Here is a 22,905-nt window from a genome sequence, read left to right as displayed (position 1 = left end):
GGGGATCTTTTACGTGAACCGCGCCGTGTGGAAGGGAGTGACCGAAAGAAGAGAGAACGCATTTAAGACGAAATTTATTGGTGTCCATCTGCTTGAAGTTGTGTTCTTGAACCTGAAGTTTGTTTTTTCACTAAGTCAGGCGTCTCACTCCAGACGTGTGATTATGGCGCGTGCCTGCTGCGGTGGCTCATGTGATCACAGAGCTCGGCTGCCACGCCCCGAGAACGCGGGTTCAGTGCCCAGTCGCGGCTGCCGCGTTTCGATATGGGGACGAAACGCATGAGACTTCTATAGGGCTCCCTAGAGGCGGACATGCCAAGTCTGCGGTCGGGCGGTCAAAATTATTCCGCAGCCCTCCGCTACAGCGCCTCTTTCTATCTTTCACTCCGTCTTTCCTTCACGGCGCGGTTCGGGTCTCCACCGAGAAGACAAGACCCATTCCTTTCCTCAAAACAAATTTTCGTGCCTTGCGGGAAGTTGAGCAGCGCATGGCATGCATCCGGTGCTTGCAAGTTGCACCCTTTCGCCTTCCAGTGGCCACGCTCCGGTCTCTGCCGGGGGTGCATGGTTCGGGGAATGCGCATAGCTGGCAGCGCTGTGGCCGACGCTGATCGGGTGGAGCGTCTGGATGCACGGAGTTGTACTGCAGCGCTCTCATTTCGCTTTCACTATGTAAATAAGCTCTTCCGCGGTGACGTCACGTTCGTGTCCTTGCCGGAACACTCCGATTCCCGCTGCGCTTGGGGGCCAAGGCCACGCGCAGCGACAGACTGCCGGGGTAGGAAAAGCGTGGAAGTGAGGTTGGCCTCACTTCTGTCGTCGGTTCATCGGCGCCGCTCCTAGCTATAGGACGCGGAGCGCGCCGAGCCCGAATGTTTTAACACTTTCGAAAGCGCGACGCAGGGGAAGGGGTGGGAGGCGAGAACGCGCCCGACGGGCGCTACGCGGAGCCGGCGCCACGGCGGGGCAGGGAAGGGGAAACGGGCCCGCCGCCGGAGGATCGCCTTTCTCAAGGACGCCGGCGGCCGGCGCAACAGCGCTACGTTGCGCGTACTGCTCGGAATGAATCTCGCGGGGCCTGGCTCGAGCGCAGTGGTCGTCGGCCACGGGCCACGCCGCGCAGGTACGGGGGGCCTCCCGCCGGTGTGGCGGGCGACGCAACCGGCACAGCCCTCGAGCCAGACGACGTCTGCCCGGTGGCCTCGAGCGCGGAAAGGGAGACGGCGGGGAGAGTCCGTTGCCGGAAGTGCTCGCGGGTGACGTCAAGCTATCCGCCGAGCGCTCCGCGACTTCCGGGTTTCCCCGGCTGCTCCAGCGCCGCGTGCGAAGGCCGGATGCATGTGCTCTAGCGGCGGCGGCCGCTCTCCATGCGAGGAGCATCAGCTGCGTGTTGAGCGCCGGACCTCCGAAAGCCATGTGCTCGCTCGGATTACTGCGCCCGACAGTGAACAGCAGCTCGGCGAGGCCGCGAGGGACACACGATGCGAGGTATGCTGAGCGTCCCCCCCCCCCCCCCCCCCTCCCCCGTGCTCGCGAAGGCACACGGCCAAGGTCGCCTGGCGATTGTAGCCTAGGACGCGTGCAGTTGTCGCTTGCGGCAACGCCGGCGCTCAGAAGCAGTGCGCGAAACCACGTGTTGCGCAACCGGCCCCCGCCGCTCTTCCTTCAACAAGTTGTGCCGCCCACGAAGGCCAGCTCTTTCTGCCGCGGTCCGTCACGGTATGATATCCTTTGCGTTATTTTTACGCCGTGGGCTGAGCTCGGATGAAGGAGGGCGACGCTGGGATGTGTGCGGCCTGCCCCGCGCTCTGGGTCTTCCGCACACTTCCTCCGGCGATCGAGCCGCGGGGCGTCACCGCATCTCGGTGTCGTGGCGCGACGTTACGAGCGGGCATGTCAGGCCGGCCTTCTGGGCGCTCTCACTGTCTACGCGTGAATAATGCGGCACGCCGGCCTCCTCGCACGGGCTGTCATGATAGATACGGCGAACGGCGCTCTTCGCGCTGAGAGTGCCGAGCGGCACGCGCGCGTCTCGAGTAGGCGCGCCGGTAGCGTGGGCTGGGAAAGGGTCGCGCCAAAGAACCACGGCATGCACCGAATCAGGCACGACACTCGCTAAGAGCCGACACCGGCGGTTGAAGGTGGTGACACAGCGGCTGTCACAGTCCCGTCTTGTGCGCGCACGCGACTCGCGTCGGAAGAAGAGGGGAATGCGTCCGCAGCGGGTCGTGGCCGGAGTTCCGCCGCCGGCCGGCACAGTACACACAGCGCGGTGGCTTCCCTGTTTCGCGGAAATACGGCCGTGTCGGTATGAGCGCCGCTTTCTTGGCCGCTGGCCAGCCGCCGGGTAGAATAACGCTGTGCTTCGCAACTCGAGCAGGTTCTGTGGTGCGCTCTCACGCGAGGCTCGGGCCTCGTCCCAACGCCGCCCACGTGGCCCTGCGGGAGAGGAGGACGGGCCTCGCTCTTCGTTCTTGCAGCTTCGCTGTGGCCGCTCTGCGGGACACCGTGGCTGTCTACCAGAGGTCTCGCCCAGCACGGGAGGAGATGCGGAAAAGGGTGTGGGGAGCGGTGCAGGAGCTGCTGGATGTTTAGCGTGCGAGCTTATTGGGCCGTGGGGCATTGCCATAGAGTGTGCGAAGAAGTTTCCGCGTTAGTGATCTCCAGGTCATGTTATGCAGCCCGAAGACCAACCGGTGAAGTGCCCCTCAAAGGAAGCCCTCCAGGCAATGGCGTCGCGTATAGTCCGTGGTTACTCCTCCACATGCCAGCCTCCTGTGATGTCACGCTAGCAGGTGACGCTTTAATGGCTTTAACCAGGACGTCGTGACAAGCGGCCAACGCTGCTGCCTGGAGGACCTCCTTTGATTGGCATTTTGCCGCTTCGTCCGAATTCGCAAGGGCAATCACGGATATAAGTGGAGAGGGACACTACATTGGGTCCGCCGTGCAACAGTTAAGGCAGTAATTAAATTACTGTAATGAAATCACAGTACTTTAATTACTGTTGTCGCTAATTTGTAGTGCAGTTAATTACTTTTCTGACCTGGTAGCTGGGTCGGGTGCCTCCAAGGCAGGAGCAACATGCGAAAAACCCGAAAACAAGCCAGCGATGTTGCACGCCCGGGGGAGTGGCGATGTGCTCGCAGGCCTTCACCTTGGCGCTCGGAAAAGGCAGAGCTACGCATCTTCTTTCGCTTCATACCAACCCAGAGAGACCTACACGCAATTGTAGGATTTTTTCTTTAGTTGTACTTACAGATGAAAGAGCTTTTCATCATGTACAAAACTGGGTTACCCTCAAATGCGTCCACAGCTCAGCTATTCAGCATGGCGAAAAGCACCCTTTCTTCAATGCACGGCAAAGTTTTCGGCGCCCTCTTTGAAGCATTTGTGCTCGAGCGATGTTAAAAAATTAAGGAACCTGAAATGTTGGTAGGGCGGGTGTTACTGTATTTTTAAATTCGCGAAATTTAAAAAAGTAATTTCAAAGTGCATTACTTTTCGAAGTCAATGTCGTTACTTTTTGTTAGCGGTAATTGGTAATGCAATTCAGTCACACTTTCGCTATTTTCGGGAAAAGATTTATATCATAATTTAATTACTTTTCCAAAGTTTTACCATGCATGCCTTGGAGTGGGCCTCTTCGCGGGCCACCTGTCAGAGAGGGTTATTGCGAGTAGTGTACAGGCTAGCTCGACATGGTCACCTTAGACGTCACCTACTACCCGGATTAAGGTGCTTTACCGCAGTTTATTTTCACTAGAGGCCGCTGTGCAAGAGAATGCATAAGCATATATCTCACACCTCGGTTCGCCAATCCTGCACTGCCACATTTACTGCATAACAATGCCGTCACAGCGGAAAATATCTATTGACCTCGTTCGTCCGGAACTGTGGCTGTACTTGTGCTGTTGTTGCAATGTAGAGCGACCTTCATGAGCATCCTACTCGGGTCGTGGAAACCAGGCCCACTCGAATTGACGATCGCTGTCGCGGGTGAGGCTGTGCTGTGTACGTGCGTCGGGGCCAGGAATTTATTGGATGAGGATTTGATGTGTGACTCGTTGCGTGTGTTGGTGGAGGATGTGGTGCGCCTGACGAGGCCTTCGCCGGAAAGCCTGGCAGGCGTCTTGGCTGTCCGCTCGATTAAGGATTTTGCTTTGGTGCGAGTGTTTCTGTTGGGAAGCCCAGCTGCAGGAAAGAAACGCTAGCCCAGCACGTCGACGATTGCGATGGGCCACGGATTGACCTTTTTTGTACGGTAGCATTCCAAGCCTTCGGCGTGGCGGAGGCCGCCACGCTGTCACGTGGTTGGTCACGTGATGCAGAGCAGCTGCCGGCGGCGCGCGCCGTGGCTGATCACGTGTTCGGTCACGTGACCAAGTTCCACTCGGCCAGCTGTAGCTATCGCGTCACTCCAGGTTTAACCAGAGCTAAACCACCGCCAATTTTTTTTTTGAAGCGAAAAGCTTCACTACGCTAGTCAACACTGCGCTTCGCGCGAGCCGGCGTATGTCGGAGCACGAGTGACGTCACGCACGGCCCAGGTGGCCGCCGCCGACTCTTGAAGCGAAAAGCTTCACTACGCGGGTCAGGGCCGATCTTCGCGTGAGCCGAACTGGTGAGTTATGCGCATGCGCGAAAACGAGTGACGTCACGCGCCGCGCACGTGGTCGCTCCTCGCCGCTGCCGCAGCCGTCTCCGTCGCCTGACCTTTCGGCGCAGCCGCGTGTTACTGCACATGTGCGTCATGTGCATGCGCAAGGAGGCTATATAATGCGCTTGCCAGGGAATAGGAGTGCGCACACGACATGGAAGGGAAGGAGAGTGCGGCTGCTGCTAGACTACGCACAAAAGCTGAGAAACTAAATTCGTCCGATGCAGAAGTACTCGCTTGGGAGTTGGCTGCACAACAGCGAAAAAATGATAAAGCCAAAGCTAAACGTGCAGCCGAAACGCCTGAACAACGGAAAATACGCCTTGCTAAAACGACATCGGAAAGAGGCCGAAAAGCGTGTCTTGGCCGCATCTTCAGCCAGCAGCAGCCAAGCGAATGAGGAAGAGGAAAATCCCAAGACTCGCCGTTACAACGACCACGTGGTACGACTGGCTTTTCGCTTGTATATCCAGGCTGAACCAGAGCTAAGCCACTGCCTAATTTTTGTAGCAGATTATACATAGTAGAAAAAAATTGCACCCTTAAAGGTGTAACACTAATTACGGCACCCTTTCCACACCCTTATTTTTCTTTTGAAAAAGGGTGCGCCGAGAACGTTAGCATCTTTAATGCACCCATGCACCCTTAAAAGGTGCTAGGGTGTTGTAGCTCCTTCGGTTGCAAGGGCACGTAAGGGTGAACGGGTGTTCTTTGACTTTTTGAACAGCTTTGCTGTAGTGTAATGATGTGAACTGTTCGAGCTTTCCATTAAATGACAGCTGCAGCCTTGATGTTCGCAGCTATGACTACGATTTGCGTCCCTATAATTTGATTATCAACTGAATTATTTTACCTGAAGTGCTATCACTGATTCCAAATAGGGGCTCGCCGAAATGGCATACTTTAACTTGGAGAAAGTATGCGCGTCCTAGCGAGGAAGTATTGCGCGCAGCGATTGTGTCTTCTGTTGTCACCCCAGTAGCTTTGCATGACTCATTACAGTTAAGATTATACCTGTTTTTCTTCCTTTGGCAAAAATACGTGGCGCAGTATAGCATCGTGCTACTGTGAGAGTGGGTCTGCTCAAGGTTAATTAACCTCCTGTAGCAAGTTATGTTTTATTTTTTTAATATATTCAGAAAAATCACGCCGTGAACATCATGCAGACATGAAAATTTAAGTCCACAGCAAAAAGGTTCAGAAACACCGTGAAAGACACATCTAGGTATTATAATTATAGTTAGGGATGCCGTGACTGCAGTGCAAGGTTAGACAGGTCGTCGGCAGTTTTTCGCATGGACTGTTCAGCTTCCCTCCAAGAGTGCGCAAAGAAAGAAAAAATGATCAGCATCTTTTAAAGCAGTCAAGACCTTTGAAACTGCAAAGCAGTCGGGTGCAACTGTAACGATCCCACCCGTACTATGGGTGCGACAAGCATACTTTGCATCTTTTTGGGAGGGCGCGACGGTGCAAGTTATAGACACGAAAATGCGCCCTTAAGAGTGCACATTATTTCACAGTGATATGTAGCGACCACCTCATGCGCGTGCCGCGAGCTACCTACGCCTTGACTGTCCGCTCGTTTAAAGATACTGTTTTCGAGCCAGGGGATATACCGGGTAACTCAGCCGCAGAAAAGCAGGAACAGCGGGTGGACACCTGGGTTGCAGAATACCGTGAAACTCACTGGACGAATACTCAGTAATCGGCCGCCGCGGTGGCTGAGTGGTTATGGCGCTCGGCTGCTGTCCCGAAAGTCTCGGGTTCGATCCCGGCCGCGGCGGCCACATTTCGATGGAGGCGAAATTCTAGAGGCCCGTGTACTCTGAGGTGTCAGTGCTCGTTAAAGAACCCCAGGCGGTCGAAATTCCCGGAGCCCTTCATTACGGCGTCTCTCATAGCCTGAGTCGCTTTGGGGCGTTAAATCCCCATTAAAAAAAAAATACTTCGTAATCAAAATCGTGCTGTGCGTCTGTTTGTTTTTTTAATGAAGAACGTTCAAAAAAGCTTTGTGCAAGTACACAAATGGGTCGCTGCATTTCGCCGCCTTCGAATGGTAGCCAGCATCCCGGCCAAAGGTCGCCACCGCTGGTGGTGCGCTGTGCTGCCTTTGAACGCAGCACATCGGACGCGTGCTTGATTGATTGGCTGCCGAACGGTCGAAGCGAGAAAGAAACTTAATTGGAGCGCGGCCGTCTCATTCGGGCCATATGAACCCCTTGCCAAATTCATGCCTGCACAGGGCATCATTCCGCACGTGACGCGGCACCTCCATATGTGACCCTCCACGTCACATACGGCAGAACACTAAGCTATCGTTCGTAAAACTGCGGTGGACGAGTTACAGACGTCCCTCAATACGGTCGTCTCCCTGCAGTGTGTCACGCGTGTGCCAGAGAGGTGGACCATTCTTTCAGATGCACACCGGTGCGGATGAAGGGTGGCGGTGGTTGAAGCGTGCAAGACGCGTCTGCTGGGCGCCGCTGTGCGTACTGTGGACGATGGCGGCTGTGGTCCGGCAGTGCTTCAATTGCTCTCCTTAGATGGCAGCAGGCGCGTGCTTGCAAGCGCTCCACTCCAAGCGTTGTCTTGGTCGCGGGTCGTATGTCGTATGTATGAGTTACAGACGTCCCTCAATACGGTCGTCTCCCTGCAGTGTGTCACGCACAGTACGCACAGTGTGTCGTATGTCCTGCAGGAAGTGTCCTCAGTCGTTCGCTGATCGCGCATCGCGAGTCCTTCTTGCCTCTTGTGTACCTTCAGTCCCGTGTAGCCGTCAACAAATTCCGTGTCCCAACAGGTGTATTGTGAGTAGGTGTCGCAAGAGTCGGGTAGCCAGTATGTGGAATGCCCTTATCTGGCCCTGGCTGCCGCAGGAGAAGCGTTTAGGTCGCTCCTGGATAGCATCGGATGAACCGGCGGCTATTGTGGCTGCCGTGAGACGGGGGTTTGCGCCCTGCTGCAGCAGCTGAGTTGCCTTGCGGACAGGAGGGGGCGGCGTGTCCTCCATATATCCTACACTTGCAAAATGGCCACGGACGTGGCGTGTACTAGAACGTCCTTGACGTACTGCCGCGCAAATGGCGGTGGCTATATGTCAGGCTACAGGCGTCGAGAAGCCGCAGCTTGTCGTAAATGACAATGAACGTCCTCGGGTGTGTCCCGTCTGCCCGCGAGATCGCATACGCACAAAGGGGTCGCAGCTGTTTCCTCAAAGCTCGCATCAGAACTGCGCCCCAATCTGAGTACGACTGGTACCTGTGGCCCTCCTAATCATTTGCCACGCCTTGGCGGCACCGGGGAGCCGCCCATCAGCAAATGCCCCGTCGGACGTCCTCGGGCCAAGTATGACGGAGTGCGGCGACGTCCACGGCTCGCACCCACAGATCTGGATGCGTTGGAAACGTGCGGTGGCCAACGGCAGCAGTGCATGAGGCAGCCAGGTCCTGCAGCCGCTTAGGCAGTGCGGTGATGGATGCCGTTTCCGGGCGGCGCGCCTGCGCGACCAGGTCGGGAGGCCGTCGCGAGCAGCTCTATGAAGAGGTTTGGTTTGGTTTATGGGTGCTTAACGTCCCAAAGCGACTCAGGCTATGAGGGACGCCGCAGAGAAGGGCTCCGGAAATTTCGACCACCTGGGGTTCTTTTACGTGCACTGACATCGCACAGCACACGGGCCTCTAGAATTTCGCCTCCATCGAAATTCGACCGCCGCGGCCGGGATCGAACCCGCGTCTTTCGGGCCGTCAGCCGAGCGCCATGACCACTCAGCCACCGCGGCGGCCCTCTATGGAGAGGCTTGTGCCACACCCCGGACAGTGCGTCGGCATCTGAAGGCAGAAAGACGGCATCCACGAGTACGCGACCACTCCGGAGGACAGTACCCGAGGCCGGGTAGCCTCAACGCGGGTCTTTCGACAACTGCGCCGTAATAGGAGACCGAGCAGGATTGGCGGCCGTTCCTTGGAGCGCCTGGCTTTAATCTGGCTTTCAGAACTGTGTACGAGATGGAATGGAAGGCGTCTGCTGAATAATAGAACCTGTTGACCGGGTGTCTATCACGCACGACCTCAACGACTCCGAAGGAAATTTCGTCACCGAAAACGGGTCGACCAATGCGTCCAGCCTTTTTCAATGGTATATCGGCCGATGTGGTTCTGCCAAGCACCCCATTCAGCTGCTGTGCACCTAAGCCGCATATTGTCCTTACGTTCTAGCAGTAGAAAAACACATGACAGTTACGCAGACCTGCGTTTCACTATAAGCCAAAGTTTTCGCACGAAGAGCTTGCGAAACCTGTCAAGACTTCACACTTCTTGACGTGAAGCCCTCGTGGACGACCTGCACTATCTTTTCTCTGAACGTTTCGCGTGGCTAGCGGTGAAGCCTTCTCCGTTGTCGGTCCGCACAAGTTGCAGCTTACTGCGCTCTTTCGACTTCACGACCGTCGTTTGTGTCCTCAAAGCGGGTTTCGTTATGCACAGACCTGAGGAAGCTATCCAGACCGTAGAGCAAGCACCTTTTCCTTCGCTTTTGGTTCAGCTTCGCTAAACACTCTTCGGTTTTAGGACAGGAACTTATGAGCTGGGATTTTTGTCTCGACAACGTAATGTCTCGACCCTAGACGCTGTGACCCAACAAATTTTGGCTATTTCGACGAGTTACGTGCACTGGTGATATTGCTTTGCCTGCTAGCTTCTTGAAAGCGCGTGTATTTTGGAGCGATGTAGCCAACATTTGTTGGGCCACAGCGCCGATGGTAACCACGTTTTCGAAATTCTAAAACTGATATGGATATTACTTACGGTGGGCTACACGGCTCTCAATAAATAATGAGCCTAAAAGTAGTAGTTAAAAAAGCAACTACTCAATAATAGTTAAACAGCCTGCTAGTTAGCACGTGTTAGCTGTATTCTGATGTACTACACTGCTGACAATGCTATGCCGGGAAAAAAATCGGTCTTCTAAGTCAAAAAGCTTATTTTTAAATATTGCGTAAAGTCGATCTTAGATGAAACATCCTGTATGTAGGCATCAACGTTAATGGAACTAACTTCCATTAAGTTGGTTCCATTAACGTTGGTAGGCATCGCATAGGACCTGAAAACCCTTAGTGCCCTCTTGTCTGTCTTTGTTACGTTTGAGCAGCAGATGTATTCTTTGCCGCTAAAATTCCGCAGTATGGACAGTTAGTTTCTCCAGGGACAGCAGCTCTATGCGGTGGCCACGAAGCGAGGCCTCTCCGCTACCTGAGAGGAGTGGTCACCCCTGGTCAGACTACGCTGTGCCTGGCGGATCTTTCTGAATGAAGGATTTGCACTAGTTTTAGGCCAATCTTTTATCTATCGATTATGCTTGAGTTAGTGCCGCCATTCAGCTACCGCCGAGGGGTATACTGTGGCAATACCCGCTCCGCTGTTCGCATTTTTTTTTATCGCGCTGTACCTACCTGGGTGGTAACAAAAAGACGCCAGAGTCGTCCATGATCATGATTACATCATGGCCGACTCTATCGTCTTTTTGTTAACACCCGAGTGCAAGTGCGATAAAAAAAATGCGAACAGCGGAGCGCATAGGCGCTCCACTTCCATTTTTAAATGCAAATGCAAATGCATTTGCATTTCCTTTCATCGCTCGTGTACAACTAGCGACACTCTCCGCAGCAGTGGTGGCGGGCGGAAACTCAGTGTGATTATCCAACGAGATGGCGTAACAGACACATCGCGTGTGAAGCGCATGATTTGCCGGCGTTGTACACACGCTTGTGCACCGATGTTCGCCCGTCGTGCGCGTTATATTCAGGCGATGTTTTGAATTCAGTTGTCGCAATGCCTCTACGGCATGAATGACTCTCTGACGAAGAAATCGCTGAGATCCAATGCGTATGGCAAAAAAATCCAGCCGAAATTATTGGGTCGGTTATTTCCGTTTCGGAAAATCGATCGTGGCAGTGATGAGCGAGTGTATAGTTGAAGAAAACTCGCTGTACCCCCGGAACCTATAGTGTGTATTTAAAAACAAACAAACAAACAAATATAACCGTCGAATATATCTCGTTTTATCGATGGACCACCTCGTGATTTCGCCCATGAGATTCCTTATCTCTTTTGTCGCTTTCCGTAACAAACAATGTGCTTGACTTTTGTTATCTTATTCCGCATATTTCGCTTTGTTTATCCCCTCGCTCCCCAACCCCAAGCCAACGGTACCGAACCCAACGTTAACGTGTTTTAGAATAGTGTGACCTTATCGGTTAGGGCGAGGGTCACTCTATTCTAAAACACCTTTTTTTTTGTGCCTAGTTGAACCATGTCCAACATTCTTGGACAAAAATTTTGAATATTGGAAAACTGTAAGGTGCTGTTATGGAAATATTGAAGGTAATGGTCCATTCTTCCGATGTGTAGCAAAATCCATCGCTCACATGGAGCTGTTAAGACTGCCATAAAACGTTAATAGCAAAAGAATGCAAGCATGTCGAAGGGAGATCTGCGGATATATTGATTGCTATAGTGAAATGTTACAATATATGAAACAACTGCGTACATAAACTCTTTCCCGCTCGAAAATGCTTTTGTCCAGAATTATTGGGTATGTCGGCATGTCCCGGCCTTTCCTTCCTACTTCATCTCACTCTCTCGGCGCAGTAAAACTACCGGAATTACCTGCATATACGGTGCTATAGCTAGCGCATTTTGTTTTTCTATTTTAAAGCGACTAATTATAAGGCTTCTTGTGGCCAAGTCCGCTGATCCGACCAGGCACATAGCCAAGGGAAGGCCCAAGCCCCTCCGAACCTTTTGGCAAGGCTCTCGGGCTTGCGCCGCCTAGCAACACTTCTCGTCCCCCCCCCCCCCTCCCTTTTTTTTTGGAAATATTACCTTTGGGTCCCGTCTAAAAAAATAAAAAGAAAGAATCCTGGCCGCGTTCACGGGCTGTGACAGCGTCAGTCGCATACCGGTGGTGCGAAATGCCTACGTTTCGTCTGGGATAGTATAATGTACATATGCACGCGTCTGCAAAGATGCATGTGAAGAACACAACATGGCCTGATGTGCTCACAGCACTTCATTGTATTTTTTCTTTAGGCACTCCGTACCAACTCTGCTCTGGGCCGAAACACTCTGCATGCGGCGTACTCGCGTTGCGATGGCGTGGTTCAGGCTATAGTGATCTATTCTAGAGCCATTTTGTGGAAACGAATTGCTTGTTTCGGTCAAGTAGCGGCTGCTACCGACACGGGCACCAGTGGCGCGTTCAGGATGTTCGCTGACATCATCATCACCTTCTATATCTATAAATGCTATATATAGGGGATGATTACACTCTGCGCATTTCTCTGTCACCTCATTTGATAGTGTGAATGTGGTCCATTGTCGAGTACCCTTTATGGCCTGATCATTTGATTGATTGAAGTCTAAGCTTGTCCTGACACTTAGAGATTACATTAGTAAATACCTTATAGACAACGGACATTAAGCTGATCGGTCTGTAATTTTTCAAGTCCCTGGCGTCTCCTTTCTTATGGATTAAGATTATGTTGCGTTCTTTCAAGCTTCTGGTACGCTCGAGTTCATAAGGCATTGCCTATACTGGGTGGCTAGTTTTTCTAGCACAATCTCCCCTCTGGCCTTCAACAGACCTCCTGTTACCTGATCCTCACCAGCTGCTTTCCCCCTTTTCATTGCTCCTAAAGCTTTCTACACCCCCTTTTTCGTTACTGACGGGATGGCTCGGGCCTCTCATTAACGTCCTGATTACATTGGCTATACTGTATAGATTTGTGTATAAATCTTCGGCTACTTTAACTATCCCATCCATATTGCCAATGACATCGCCCTCGTGGTCTCTTAACGAATACATCTTGCTTTCGCCTATGCGTAGTTTCCACTTCACCGCTTTTAGGCTACCAGCGTTAGGCCACCGATGCATGAATCAAAGCGCGCGCCGCTGAGGCTGCCCTCCCTCAAGCTTAGCCGTACCGCCGCCAGGTGGCTTCGCGGCCAAAACAACGAGCGGCGCCGCTTCCTGGAGGCAGGGGGAGCGGAGGCCGTGCTTTTCACCTACTCCCGAGATCAGCTGGCGCGGTTTCGGCGTCGTCGCGACGGCGGACACTTGCGGCCGTGTCTCCAGCCCATCACCCGGCGCCCTTTAGCTATGGCTCTCCGCAACGCTTGCAAACGTGCCGTGTCAGTGCGTGACTCCGGCGCCAAACCGTTCCGCGCGCCGACGATGGCTCGTGGTAAGGCGCGCGCCGCGATCGCATTGCGGCCGGGTTCTCGAAGACAGTTTGCCGAATTGTCGCGCCGTTTCACGGCACTTCCCTGAGCATGCCAGTGTTTGCGTGCATTTGGCGCCTAGATGCCGGGCGGTGTCACGAGTGACACGAAAGTGCCATTTTCTCTCTCTTTTCGCAGCCGACACCTCTGCAGTTTGTGATGGCAGTATTCCGAGGTGGTGGGACATACTGTTGACGACCGACTGCGTCTGAACGGCGGCGAGCTCGCAGCGGGTATGTGGATTACCACTTCGCTCTCCTCTGCCGGGTGAGCGCCGTCCTTCTAGAGACATGCAGCAGGCGAGGATCGATGCATGGCGCGAAAGCGCGGCCATGGGCGCGGTGTGTTGAAATCGTGTTGACGGAATCGACCGCGACCTTTCCCTCCACGCGTGTTTTTTTTTTTATTATTCTCCCTCGTCTCCCTCGGCAAGCAGTTGCGTAACCTACGTACGTATTCGAGCCGAACTCTGCCGCTCCGCGCTTGCCGCTGACACTGAGATAACTCGCTCGTAATTGGAGCTATATATTCGCCCAGCGGCGCGCGCATCTTCGCGCGGCCGCGGTGGCTCTTCTGGCGGCGCGTGTTTGAAGGCCACGTGCGCTGGCGCATCCACATGTAAACATGCCGGGCGTTGACGAGCGCTCTTCGCTCCGGCTCCTCCTCCGACTGACCCGTCATCTTGTCCATACCGCTCTTGTCCATGCATCCATTGTTTCGATCGCTGAATTCGCCTTATTTTATAAATGCTGTCGTTTTTCGTTTTCAGTGTGCCCGTCTTTGAAAAAGCAGCAGCTTGCCGGCGGTTTTCAAGACGCGCTACCTTTACATAATGTTCAGTTCCTTTGCGATGGAACTGTGCAAAGTCTTCTAAATATATGCATGACGTCTTTAATGCACGTAGCGTGCTCTTCGCGGCAAAGCACGCCTGCCGTGTAAAGAAGCTGAGCTATAGGCAGACATCTGACGAAACGCGTGCTGGCTCTTAGATCGAAATGGTGCTTCATGCATTTCTACGCCGATAAAACACATAGTCATCAGGTGTGCGCACAACAGGTAGTAGTGCCACGACCTTTAGTTTACTATTACAATCATTTTAGCAGGAACTATAGCTATGGAAACAGGATTTTTAGCCCAGGTGAAAATTTCCAGCTGGGAATCTGCTGGTTTTTGCTGGTATTGGCCGGTTTCAGTTGGTCCCAACAAGTACCTTGCTGGTTCTGACTGCACCAGCTGGTTCCAGCGACAGCGCTTGCTGGTTTTCAACTGGTCCAACTCCTCCCAGCAAGAACCTTGCTGGTTTTTTTTAGGGGGCTAACTGGTTCCAGCGTAAACCCAACTATAGAACTTGCTGGTTTTCTGCTGGACCAACTGCTCCCAGCAAGAACCTTGCTGGTTTTCAACAGGACCAACTGCATGGTTCGAGCAGAAACCTGGTGGTCCCGACTATATTATAGGGCTTGCTGGTTTTGAACTGGAATTTGCTGGTTCCAGCTGATAACTTTTGCTTTTCAATTTGGAGAACTTCTTCCATTGTTCAAAGTAATGAAGCTCTTTAGCTATAAGAAATTTTAAGCTAAATCTCTTGGATTGTGCCCTCTATAAATTGCATAAAGAGTGTCTATATATGATGGGAAAACTTTTCCCATTACCTCACTGACGCCACTAGTACACCCTCAGTGGAAGTTCTACATGCAAGTTATATACGTGTTGCAGTTTGTTGCTCTTGTCGCTGCTTGCCGAGAGGAGTTTGAAGCTGTACGTGTGCTCTCACTATAGGCAATATCTGCGTGGTCCTGCAAGCTTATAGTTACTGATATTTTAGCATAGGTTCCAGCAGCTGCTGGTTCCAACAGCTATTGATCCCAGCAGCTGTTGGGATTGTGCTAATAACCCAACACTGTTGGAACCAACACTGCTGGAACCAGCAGATTCCCAGTTCTAAATTTCAGAAGGCATAGATTAGTCTGGCATTCACATTACTGCCAGTAAGCAGGAATCGCTGCTTGCCGTAGGCATCTAGATATCTATCTTGTGCAATTGTCATTCTCTATATCTTCAATATATGAAACCTCTGTCTATATATTGACTAGATTAACTATACATTGATAATAGTGTTACCCGCTGACAAAGGATTGAAGACGATGCCACTGAGCGTGTGCGTGAGCGTTGTCATGTGTACAAATAGAGCCTTTTTTACTCAACCTACGTAAAAACAACTATGAAGTAGACTTCAGCAACCAATAATTGAAGGAGGGCGTAAAGATCAAGTTATGAAAAATATAAAAAAAAATGATTTTAGAAAACATCACATTTGGTATCTCTAACATCTTTTTAATCTCATCCTGAAGAATTTTCCTCAAAAACAGCCCAGAAGTGGCTTCCAAAAATATTTTTGTTTCCCCAGGTAGCAAAAAACTGGCTGATATCTCCATTAAAGTGCCAGTTTTTCAAATATGTTTTTTGACCTCATTGCCTTACTAGCAGAAAGTGTAGCGTAGCAATGGCGTCATGGATTTTCATACAGTTTGTTGCATTCTGTTAAAATTTTTTTTATGCAGTGACGGCTCTATATTTCTGAATTTTTTTCTCATTTTTTTTAACTCTGTCACTAATTTTATATGATGATACTGAGTGCATTATGCAAACATAGGTATAACATTCTGTGTAAGTAAAATCACTGATAAAAATATTTGCAGATCGAATGTCACTGCATCAACCATTCCTTTGGGTGAAGCTTAAGAATGACTATAGCCTCGTACCACATTTTGTTGTCATGCAAAGCTTTTTTAAAATTTACTATAGCAATGAAGCATATAAAAATTTATAATGCCAAGACCACTTAAGATATTTCAGTGAAATTTGTATTTAAGCATTCAGCGGACTTCCCACAAACATGCCAAATTTCGTTGCTCAACACCAAAAAATGAAAAATCTTGCCTTCGATCCTTGCGTTCCTCTTTGATAAATATGTGGTAAAAACAGCATATAAATTTCCTTGTTACGAAAAGTTAGTTCATTAATATTCTGACTGATGACGCTATATATTGAAAAGCAAAGCAAAATGAACAAAAAAGACTGCTTTGGCGAGGTGGGTCACATATGGTACACACTTCCACACCTCCGAAAACTCTCTCCCGCTAGAGGCTATCAAAATGTCAGCACATGGTAAAGCAATCATGAGGCGACATTCATGGCGTACTGTGTGGGAAAGCTGGCACAGTTGTGATGTGACAGCCAAGTTTCCATTATATGGATTTGTCTGAGAGCTTGAGTGGGACTGGCACACGAAGAATGTTGCAGCCGGGAAAATGCAGCAATCAAGAACGTAACAACAGGGTTCTACTGTATGGCTAAATACTTGCAGAATCCCGATATTTGTTTTGCTGCTGAGGCACAAAATTGGGGTGTCAGCGTCCTGAATATTAGAAATATTTGTGATGCCTGTGTGACATATATCTATGACAGTTTTGATGTTATTAAACACTTTTGGCTTCTGATGGTAATGATGCCCTTAAATGCTTCTAGCTAGCAAATTTCTGGTATTTTCAGCACCATGTTTTATGTGATCCTGCTTGAGGCCTTTCTTTTTCTTGTTTTGCTAGACTTGGGATGTTTAGCAAAGGTTTCAGGCAGCTTGACCACAAAGAATAGAGAGGCTACCTTGACTACAAATGTTCCTGAAAGCTTCCATTGCATACTACCATTGCCATGAACCAGAAATGCAGGACAGTGGGTGAAGCAATGCCCACATGAATGTTGCTACCATGGATGTAGATGCTGCTGCTGTAGCTGTGTGGGCCGGTGTTTCTCAGCAAGCACCAGTTATGCTCTAAGACCAACTTTTAATGCAGAATGCGCATAAAGATTGAAGCTTGGAGTTTTTGAGCAGAAATTTCAAATAGGGCCTGCAATTTGAGCCCTTGTATTAACTGAAAAAAATGAACCTATGTGGTCTCAATTACTATCTCTGTAAAGTTCAGCCTTATCAGAATCTAAAGATGTGGTTTGCAGGCTGCTAATTGCAACTGTATTACAGTGACAGGCTGATTAAAATTAGATGGTACTAATAGTGAAAATGCACATTTTGAGCTCTTTCCTTGGTGGCTCATGAAGAACGCTACATTTTGGCGCACCTTACTTTCTCCACATCTTTTGTCTTCTCGTTCTATCATCGCTTGGCTGTTCGAGCACGTTACAGACATGCACCATGCATTAGGTGCATTATCTGTGATCGTGTTTGTAATTTTGTCTGAACAAAACTCACTGTGCAGCAAACAGATTCAGTGGGAGTGAATCTGAGTGTTAGTTTGTTTTTGTTTCATTAAGCTGAATAATCTGCACTGGATTCATGAAAGTAAGATTGCCAGTGTAGTTAACTGAAATCGCTGGGCCTGGCTGGGCAGAGAAAGTACGGCTATCAGAAAATACAGAAACTATGGCAGCCATGTTTTTCTGCCTGAAATGCATGCCACTCACATGAAATGTGGTCATGCATTGCAAGGTTGACTGTTTTGTTGCTAAATGGTCATAACATCTCTAGTATGAAGCATTACTATCTTAGCCATACAAGGCATTGTGATATTTTATCACAGAAAGCAAACTCAGGATCATAATTCATGATTGTAGCCATTTAATTGGCAAACCTTGATTCCTTTCTTGAAAAACACACAAGTGTTGCACTGCTTAGTGCAAGGGTTACTAATTGAAATGATTTTTGAATGGCTCTTTATAAAGCTGGGACCAGAACGTGAGATATGTGCTTCTTTTGATCGTGTCCCCACCAAGTCCCATGAGAAAGGCCCACCTGACTGTGCCGTCCTCGATGTTGCAGGGTGGCTGGCGCGTTGGGTGGCAAGAGCGTGTGACCGTGGCTGCCAGGGAGGAGCCGCCTGCAATGCCGTTCATAGAGGACGACCTGCTCTGGTGCCCCAACACTGACGGCAAGATGGTCGACCTCTCATGCCTGGTAACTCAGACCACTGCTCACCAGCAGCTGGGCTCTTGGCCACCTGCTTTTGGGTGTGCAGCCCATGTCATTATTAATTTGGGTCCTTTTAATGTGATAGCATTAGGAGGGTCATGAAGGCAGAAACTGTCCGGCAGTCAGCCGACTGTTGGGCCCAGTCTGCTCATGTTTATTTAAACAATATGGATTATCAGGAATAAATTTATGGTACTGACAACCATCGCTACAATTTAGTGTAGGTGTTCATATTTAAATCGGTACCAAGGATATGTGCAAAAGATGTGACATGCTGACTAGAATACATGCTTAGTCAAAAAGAATCTTTTGAAAAATATAGCAATATAGTTGGTTCAAATTAGTTTCCAGCCTTTTCTAGTTGTGTTTTTGGAAGTTCAATGTTTTGTTTTCTCAGTTCTTAAAATTACAAAGTTAATTTGCTGTGAGTGGTTTTTCCATTCTATACAAACCAGCCTGTAACCAAGCCTTTCTAAAAATAATGTAGAGGACAAAGTTTTTGCTTTCAGGTGAGTGCTAGTTCTTATTTGTCGGATGAGTACAAGTTCTTAGTATTTGTCTTGCATAGCTGTTTCTTTGAGTTCCTTTTTAGAATGAAAAAACAGAGATACAGAGGTGCTCATTTCTGCAATTGAGGTTGGCAATGCAATGTGCACAGGGTGCCCTGAGGAGTCAGGCAATGTTGGCTTGTATTGGAGCTACGTGCAAGTGTCTCGGTGTGACGTATGCTTGCAGTCTTGAAAAAGAACAGCTTTGGCAGGAAACGCCTTCGTTTTGGCTGATTTTATTTTACATGACCGTGTGCAAATTTTTGGATCAGCGGTTCCTTGTAGATGCTTTGGCATTGTTCTGGGTTCACGCTGTTGTGTGCCTTCCTCTGTGTGGCTGCATTAAACATTTGGAACTATTCTGGTTTCCTTCCCACTACCCTCATTTTATGTTTATTCCAAATAAAAGCCGACGCCTACACCCCTTCCCTACCTAAATTGTATGGAATGACATCGCAGTGGACACATCTCAAAACAAAAAGCAAAAAGCACGTAACAATGCAATCACAAAGCCAGGAGTCGGAAGCAAGTGGAGATCATAGGAGATAGAACAGTGCTGCTTCCTGCCTTCTATACTTTCGTGCAGCTGGCTCATTAGCGGCAAGTGAAACTGACAATGGTCCCATAGTTTCAGCAGTTCATGCTCTGGATGTTACTGGAAGTTTGCGCTTGCACAGTCTACCGCACATCATGTAAACCGACCGCCAGCGTGAGCAAGCTGGGAAAACGGCACACAGTTAGAATTTTCATAGTGAAACCATTTGTTACACAAATTAATTTTTTTTTTCTTTTACACTTGGAGCTCCATGCATATTCTCGGGAACAGGAGTGTCTACCTGCGGCTCGGCCAAAACTACCTTAGTCCCCTCAGATAGGTCGACTCTGCATATAGCTAGTCGACGCCCCAGTTTCAAATGGCTGTTTTCGGGGGGAGGCATCTTATACGCGGCAGTATGCGGTGGTTTATTTTTGTTAGTGTAATATTACTCACTCACGGGTAGTGAAGCACTGAGTGACGGCGATTATTCAAGACCCTGAGTCAGAAAAGTGATGCCACTGTTGTTACTGTTTCAACTGTTGCTTTCCGTTCATAGGAACGCTATAAGGTATATTTACTCAAAATTTTTCTCCGTAATACTCACCCTCGGAAATAATGCATGCTAGCGGCACTCAGTGCCCCAAACAACGAAGGAAAAATTTAGGTTTGCAATTTATTTTCTGCTTTAGAATAAAAGTCTAAGAATGAACCCTTCACCTTGTCACCTTCAACATCAAGGCATAGTCACCACCGTCATCCTAATTCACTGACACCATGTTTTGCACGATCAGATTTATTCAAGTCTTCATTTTTTCCTCGCGCTCTAACTCATTGGAATGATTCTTTATTGCCTTTCGCCACACTTTGATGTTTTATTAACATTGTTTACATTTGTTTTCCTTTTACCCACCCTGCTTGGACCTGTACTAGGTTTCCAGTAATTGAATAAATAAATAAATAAAATGAATAAATAAAGAAAATATTGAGCCACTTTACTGCCATACCTCACAAATGCCTAGGTGATCTGCCATGAATCAATAAAAACCATTGATACACAAAGACGAATGGTTTGATAAATTTGGCCTTTTTATGTATTAAGTCCTGTTGCAGCAACATTGTCAGGAATGTGTTAATGGTTTTGTCAAGCTGGAAAATATCACTTTTGGATTCTTGGCTGTGAAGGTATTTGCATGTGATGATTTCCCTTTTCCCTTTCTGTTCAATAACTGCAGTTATTTAGGTAGTAGGCTGTACCTGGAGGCACTGGCCATTTGCAGGACATCGAAACTAGAGACATTAAACTGTGCATTTGCGTTCAAGAACAGTTCAGGCTCATTGTTTGCACATTGGTTGCAAGCCTGCACTCTTTGTTTGAAGAGGATCGAGGCTGGCTGTACTTTGGAATATTGATCTATTACACAACGCTTTGTGATTAAAATTGTGAAATTTCTTTAGCACCAAGATACCATTTATGTGTTCTGCTGACTTGTGTCTCTACAGAAACTGCTCTATGAATAGGTCTATGAATGCAACTACAAAAAGGCTTCAAAATAGGATGAAACTGATCTTTGAAGAAAAACTTAACTAAAGTCCAATTGTCAAATTGAAGCGAAATGAAATATATGTTATAGCTAACATTAAGCTGTGCTCTTGCTGCTGCTGTTGCTGATAGGAAGAAAGAAAAGGAAAGTGCACGGCCCTGCCTACTGGCTCAAGCCGAGCCAGGCTCGCTGCCGTGTGCTGAAAGTAGGAGAGTTAAAGGATAGGAGAGCAAAGATAGAAAGAAAAGACGCGCGCTAATATGCGCTAATATGCGCTAATATGCCCCGGGCTGATCCCGGAGGCAGTGCAATACCGGGCTGTGCTCTTAATTTTCATTCTAGTGGTTCTTGGTCGCTGGGCATGCCGCGGTTTCTAGGTTTCGCTTGCCAATGCCTTTCTTGTGGTTATGCCTGCAGGACAGTGGGCCCAACGTGCTGGTGGAGCCACAGGGGGATGTTCTGCAGGAGTTGACGCACACAGATCTTCATGGTCTGGGCATCGACGAAGAAGAAGAAATTCTGCGGCAGCTGAATGACCCCGGTTTCGAGATCGATGCCATCTTTGCTGACTTGCACGAGCCCCAGGGTGCACCAACTGCCGTGGCCGTGGCGCCCCTGCCCCCCTTGATGCAGCCACAGGACGATGCTGTAGGTATCAGCCGCAAGCGCCGCCGCCGCCGGAGTGACGATGCCCCACCAGGGTGTAGCGGCCTGCAGCAGCCATCCTTCCACTCGGTGGGCACTCGGGAGGCTTTGGCTTGAGCCCAAGTCTGGCTTTCCTGTTTGGACTCATGGGGAATACCAGGGGCACTGTCATTAGCACTGAACCGGTTTACGTGACTTGCATTACTGCTAAACCAGCACTGGCATGAGATTTTGTTTTGCTTTATGGCGCGTGGTGGCGCTATAACCATTGCAGCCACAGTATTGATCAAGTTGGACGGTGACATTCAGACTAATATGTGACAACATTTTTCTGTGTTCCAATTTCAGTTTTGGCTTTTGAGAAAGAAATCTTGGTTCATATCATGTCATAACAACTGGCTCGATCATATAGACCAACTCCATGTTTACAAACACGTGTATGTGTCGCTCATGGACACCAGGGCTGTGTGGGGGTGAAAGCTTGGATTATGGCTTATAGGAATACATATATAAACCAAAATTTTCTTTTGAAAGCAGTTTTCTGATCTTACAGTGCACCTCTGATGTCGTCTCTTCGTAAAGAATAGTCAAGTGCATCCTAGAACTGAACACGAAAGTATCAAACATCATTTCAAAGGCGACATATTTTTAAAATACTGCGATATGTGTACATGAGAGTCACCCGCCACTGGGAGTTGAGGGTGGGAACGTGACTCATAAAAACACATGTAAAAAAAAAAACTTTCAGAAGTATTTTCCTCTTTTCACAGAGTACCCATAGTGGTGGTTATTTGAATAAGATTGTGAGAGTATGCTACGTCGTTTTGAAGCCATCTTTCTAAAATGCCATAATAATTGTGTGTTGTGAAGCTGGACATACCCCCAAAAGTTGGCTCTAGTCTCGTGGATGTTTCTTCAACTCACACAAGCTCCTTGTGGTGTCTGATGTACTGTCATGTGAGCTACATTTTTTTTTCACTGATACAATTGTTCAGACTAGACGGTCCAGACAGCTCTACTTGAAAAGCAGTTCTCAAATGGCATGGTAAGCAAAATGTGAACTGCATACTATAGCAGACAATGGCACATACGATGCCCCCAGCTGCCTCCATTGGGGAATGCAAGCGCCACTTATGTTTGTAAACGTGGTGTTGGTCTAGTGGCGCACACATCTGCTACTGTGCGTGGTTCGTTTATCATGCTGTTAGTGGACTGTCTTCACTGATAACCTATCTAGGCGTTTGAACGGCAGTATTTGGGAGGAAATGTAGCTTACGCGGCAGCATGTCTGAACCCCTGGGATGTTTGTGCAATTTGGAAAAACACCCAATGGAGCACTTCTGGAGGTTATGTCAGAGTTCACGACACACATTTACATGGCATTTGAAAAAGATAGCTTGAAAATGTCTTTTCACACTTTGTCGCACTCTTTTTGAAAGTATTCACCAACCGTTAAAAACTGTCACTTCCGTGGTAAGCTGTGAAATAGAAAATTATTTCATGAAGTTCTGTTTAGTTGCATTTCTATGGGCCGCGCTCCTGCACGACACCCCCATCTGGAGGAATGGGTTGACTCCCGCACGCACCTATCGTGATGTTTTAAAAATATATTGCCTTTGAAAAGACACTTCATACTTTCACATTTTATCTGTGATATATACTGGGCTTTTGTTGATGAACGGGCGACCTCACAAGATCACTGGTGAAAGCAGA

At 49.1% G+C, this 22,905-nt stretch overlaps 1 protein-coding gene across 1 annotated transcript; it reads left to right on the top strand.

Annotated features, from left to right (window-relative positions):
- Nucleotides 1–1,005: 1,005 nt before the first annotated feature.
- On the top strand, nt 1,006–21,408 carry LOC144128559 (uncharacterized). Its single transcript, XM_077662053.1, has 3 exons — nt 1,006–1,488; nt 17,771–17,905; nt 20,965–21,408. Exons 1-3 carry the CDS (start codon nt 1,339–1,341, stop codon nt 21,307–21,309), a joined length of 630 nt encoding a protein of 209 aa, XP_077518179.1. The 5' UTR covers nt 1,006–1,338; the 3' UTR covers nt 21,310–21,408.
- The last annotated feature ends 1,497 nt before the right edge of the window (nt 21,409–22,905 follow it).

The sequence above is a fragment of the Amblyomma americanum genome, chromosome 4, assembly GCF_052857255.1.
Source record: "Amblyomma americanum isolate KBUSLIRL-KWMA chromosome 4, ASM5285725v1, whole genome shotgun sequence".
Taxonomy (NCBI): Eukaryota; Metazoa; Arthropoda; class Arachnida; order Ixodida; family Ixodidae; genus Amblyomma; species Amblyomma americanum.
This window is presented reverse-complemented; position numbering and strand designations above follow the sequence as displayed.

Bases quoted from the DNA above. Each gene is read 5' to 3' on its own strand.
- LOC144128559 (XM_077662053.1), top strand. From the start codon at position 1,339: ATGTGCTCTAGCGGCGGCGGCCGCTCTCCATGCGAGGAGCATCAGCTG. The intron at 1,489-17,770 runs GTATGCTGAGCG...TCGATGTTGCAG, and splicing joins CGAGGGACACACGATGCGAG to GGTGGCTGGCGCGTTGGGTG. The intron at 17,906-20,964 runs GTAACTCAGACC...TTATGCCTGCAG, and splicing joins TGGTCGACCTCTCATGCCTG to GACAGTGGGCCCAACGTGCT.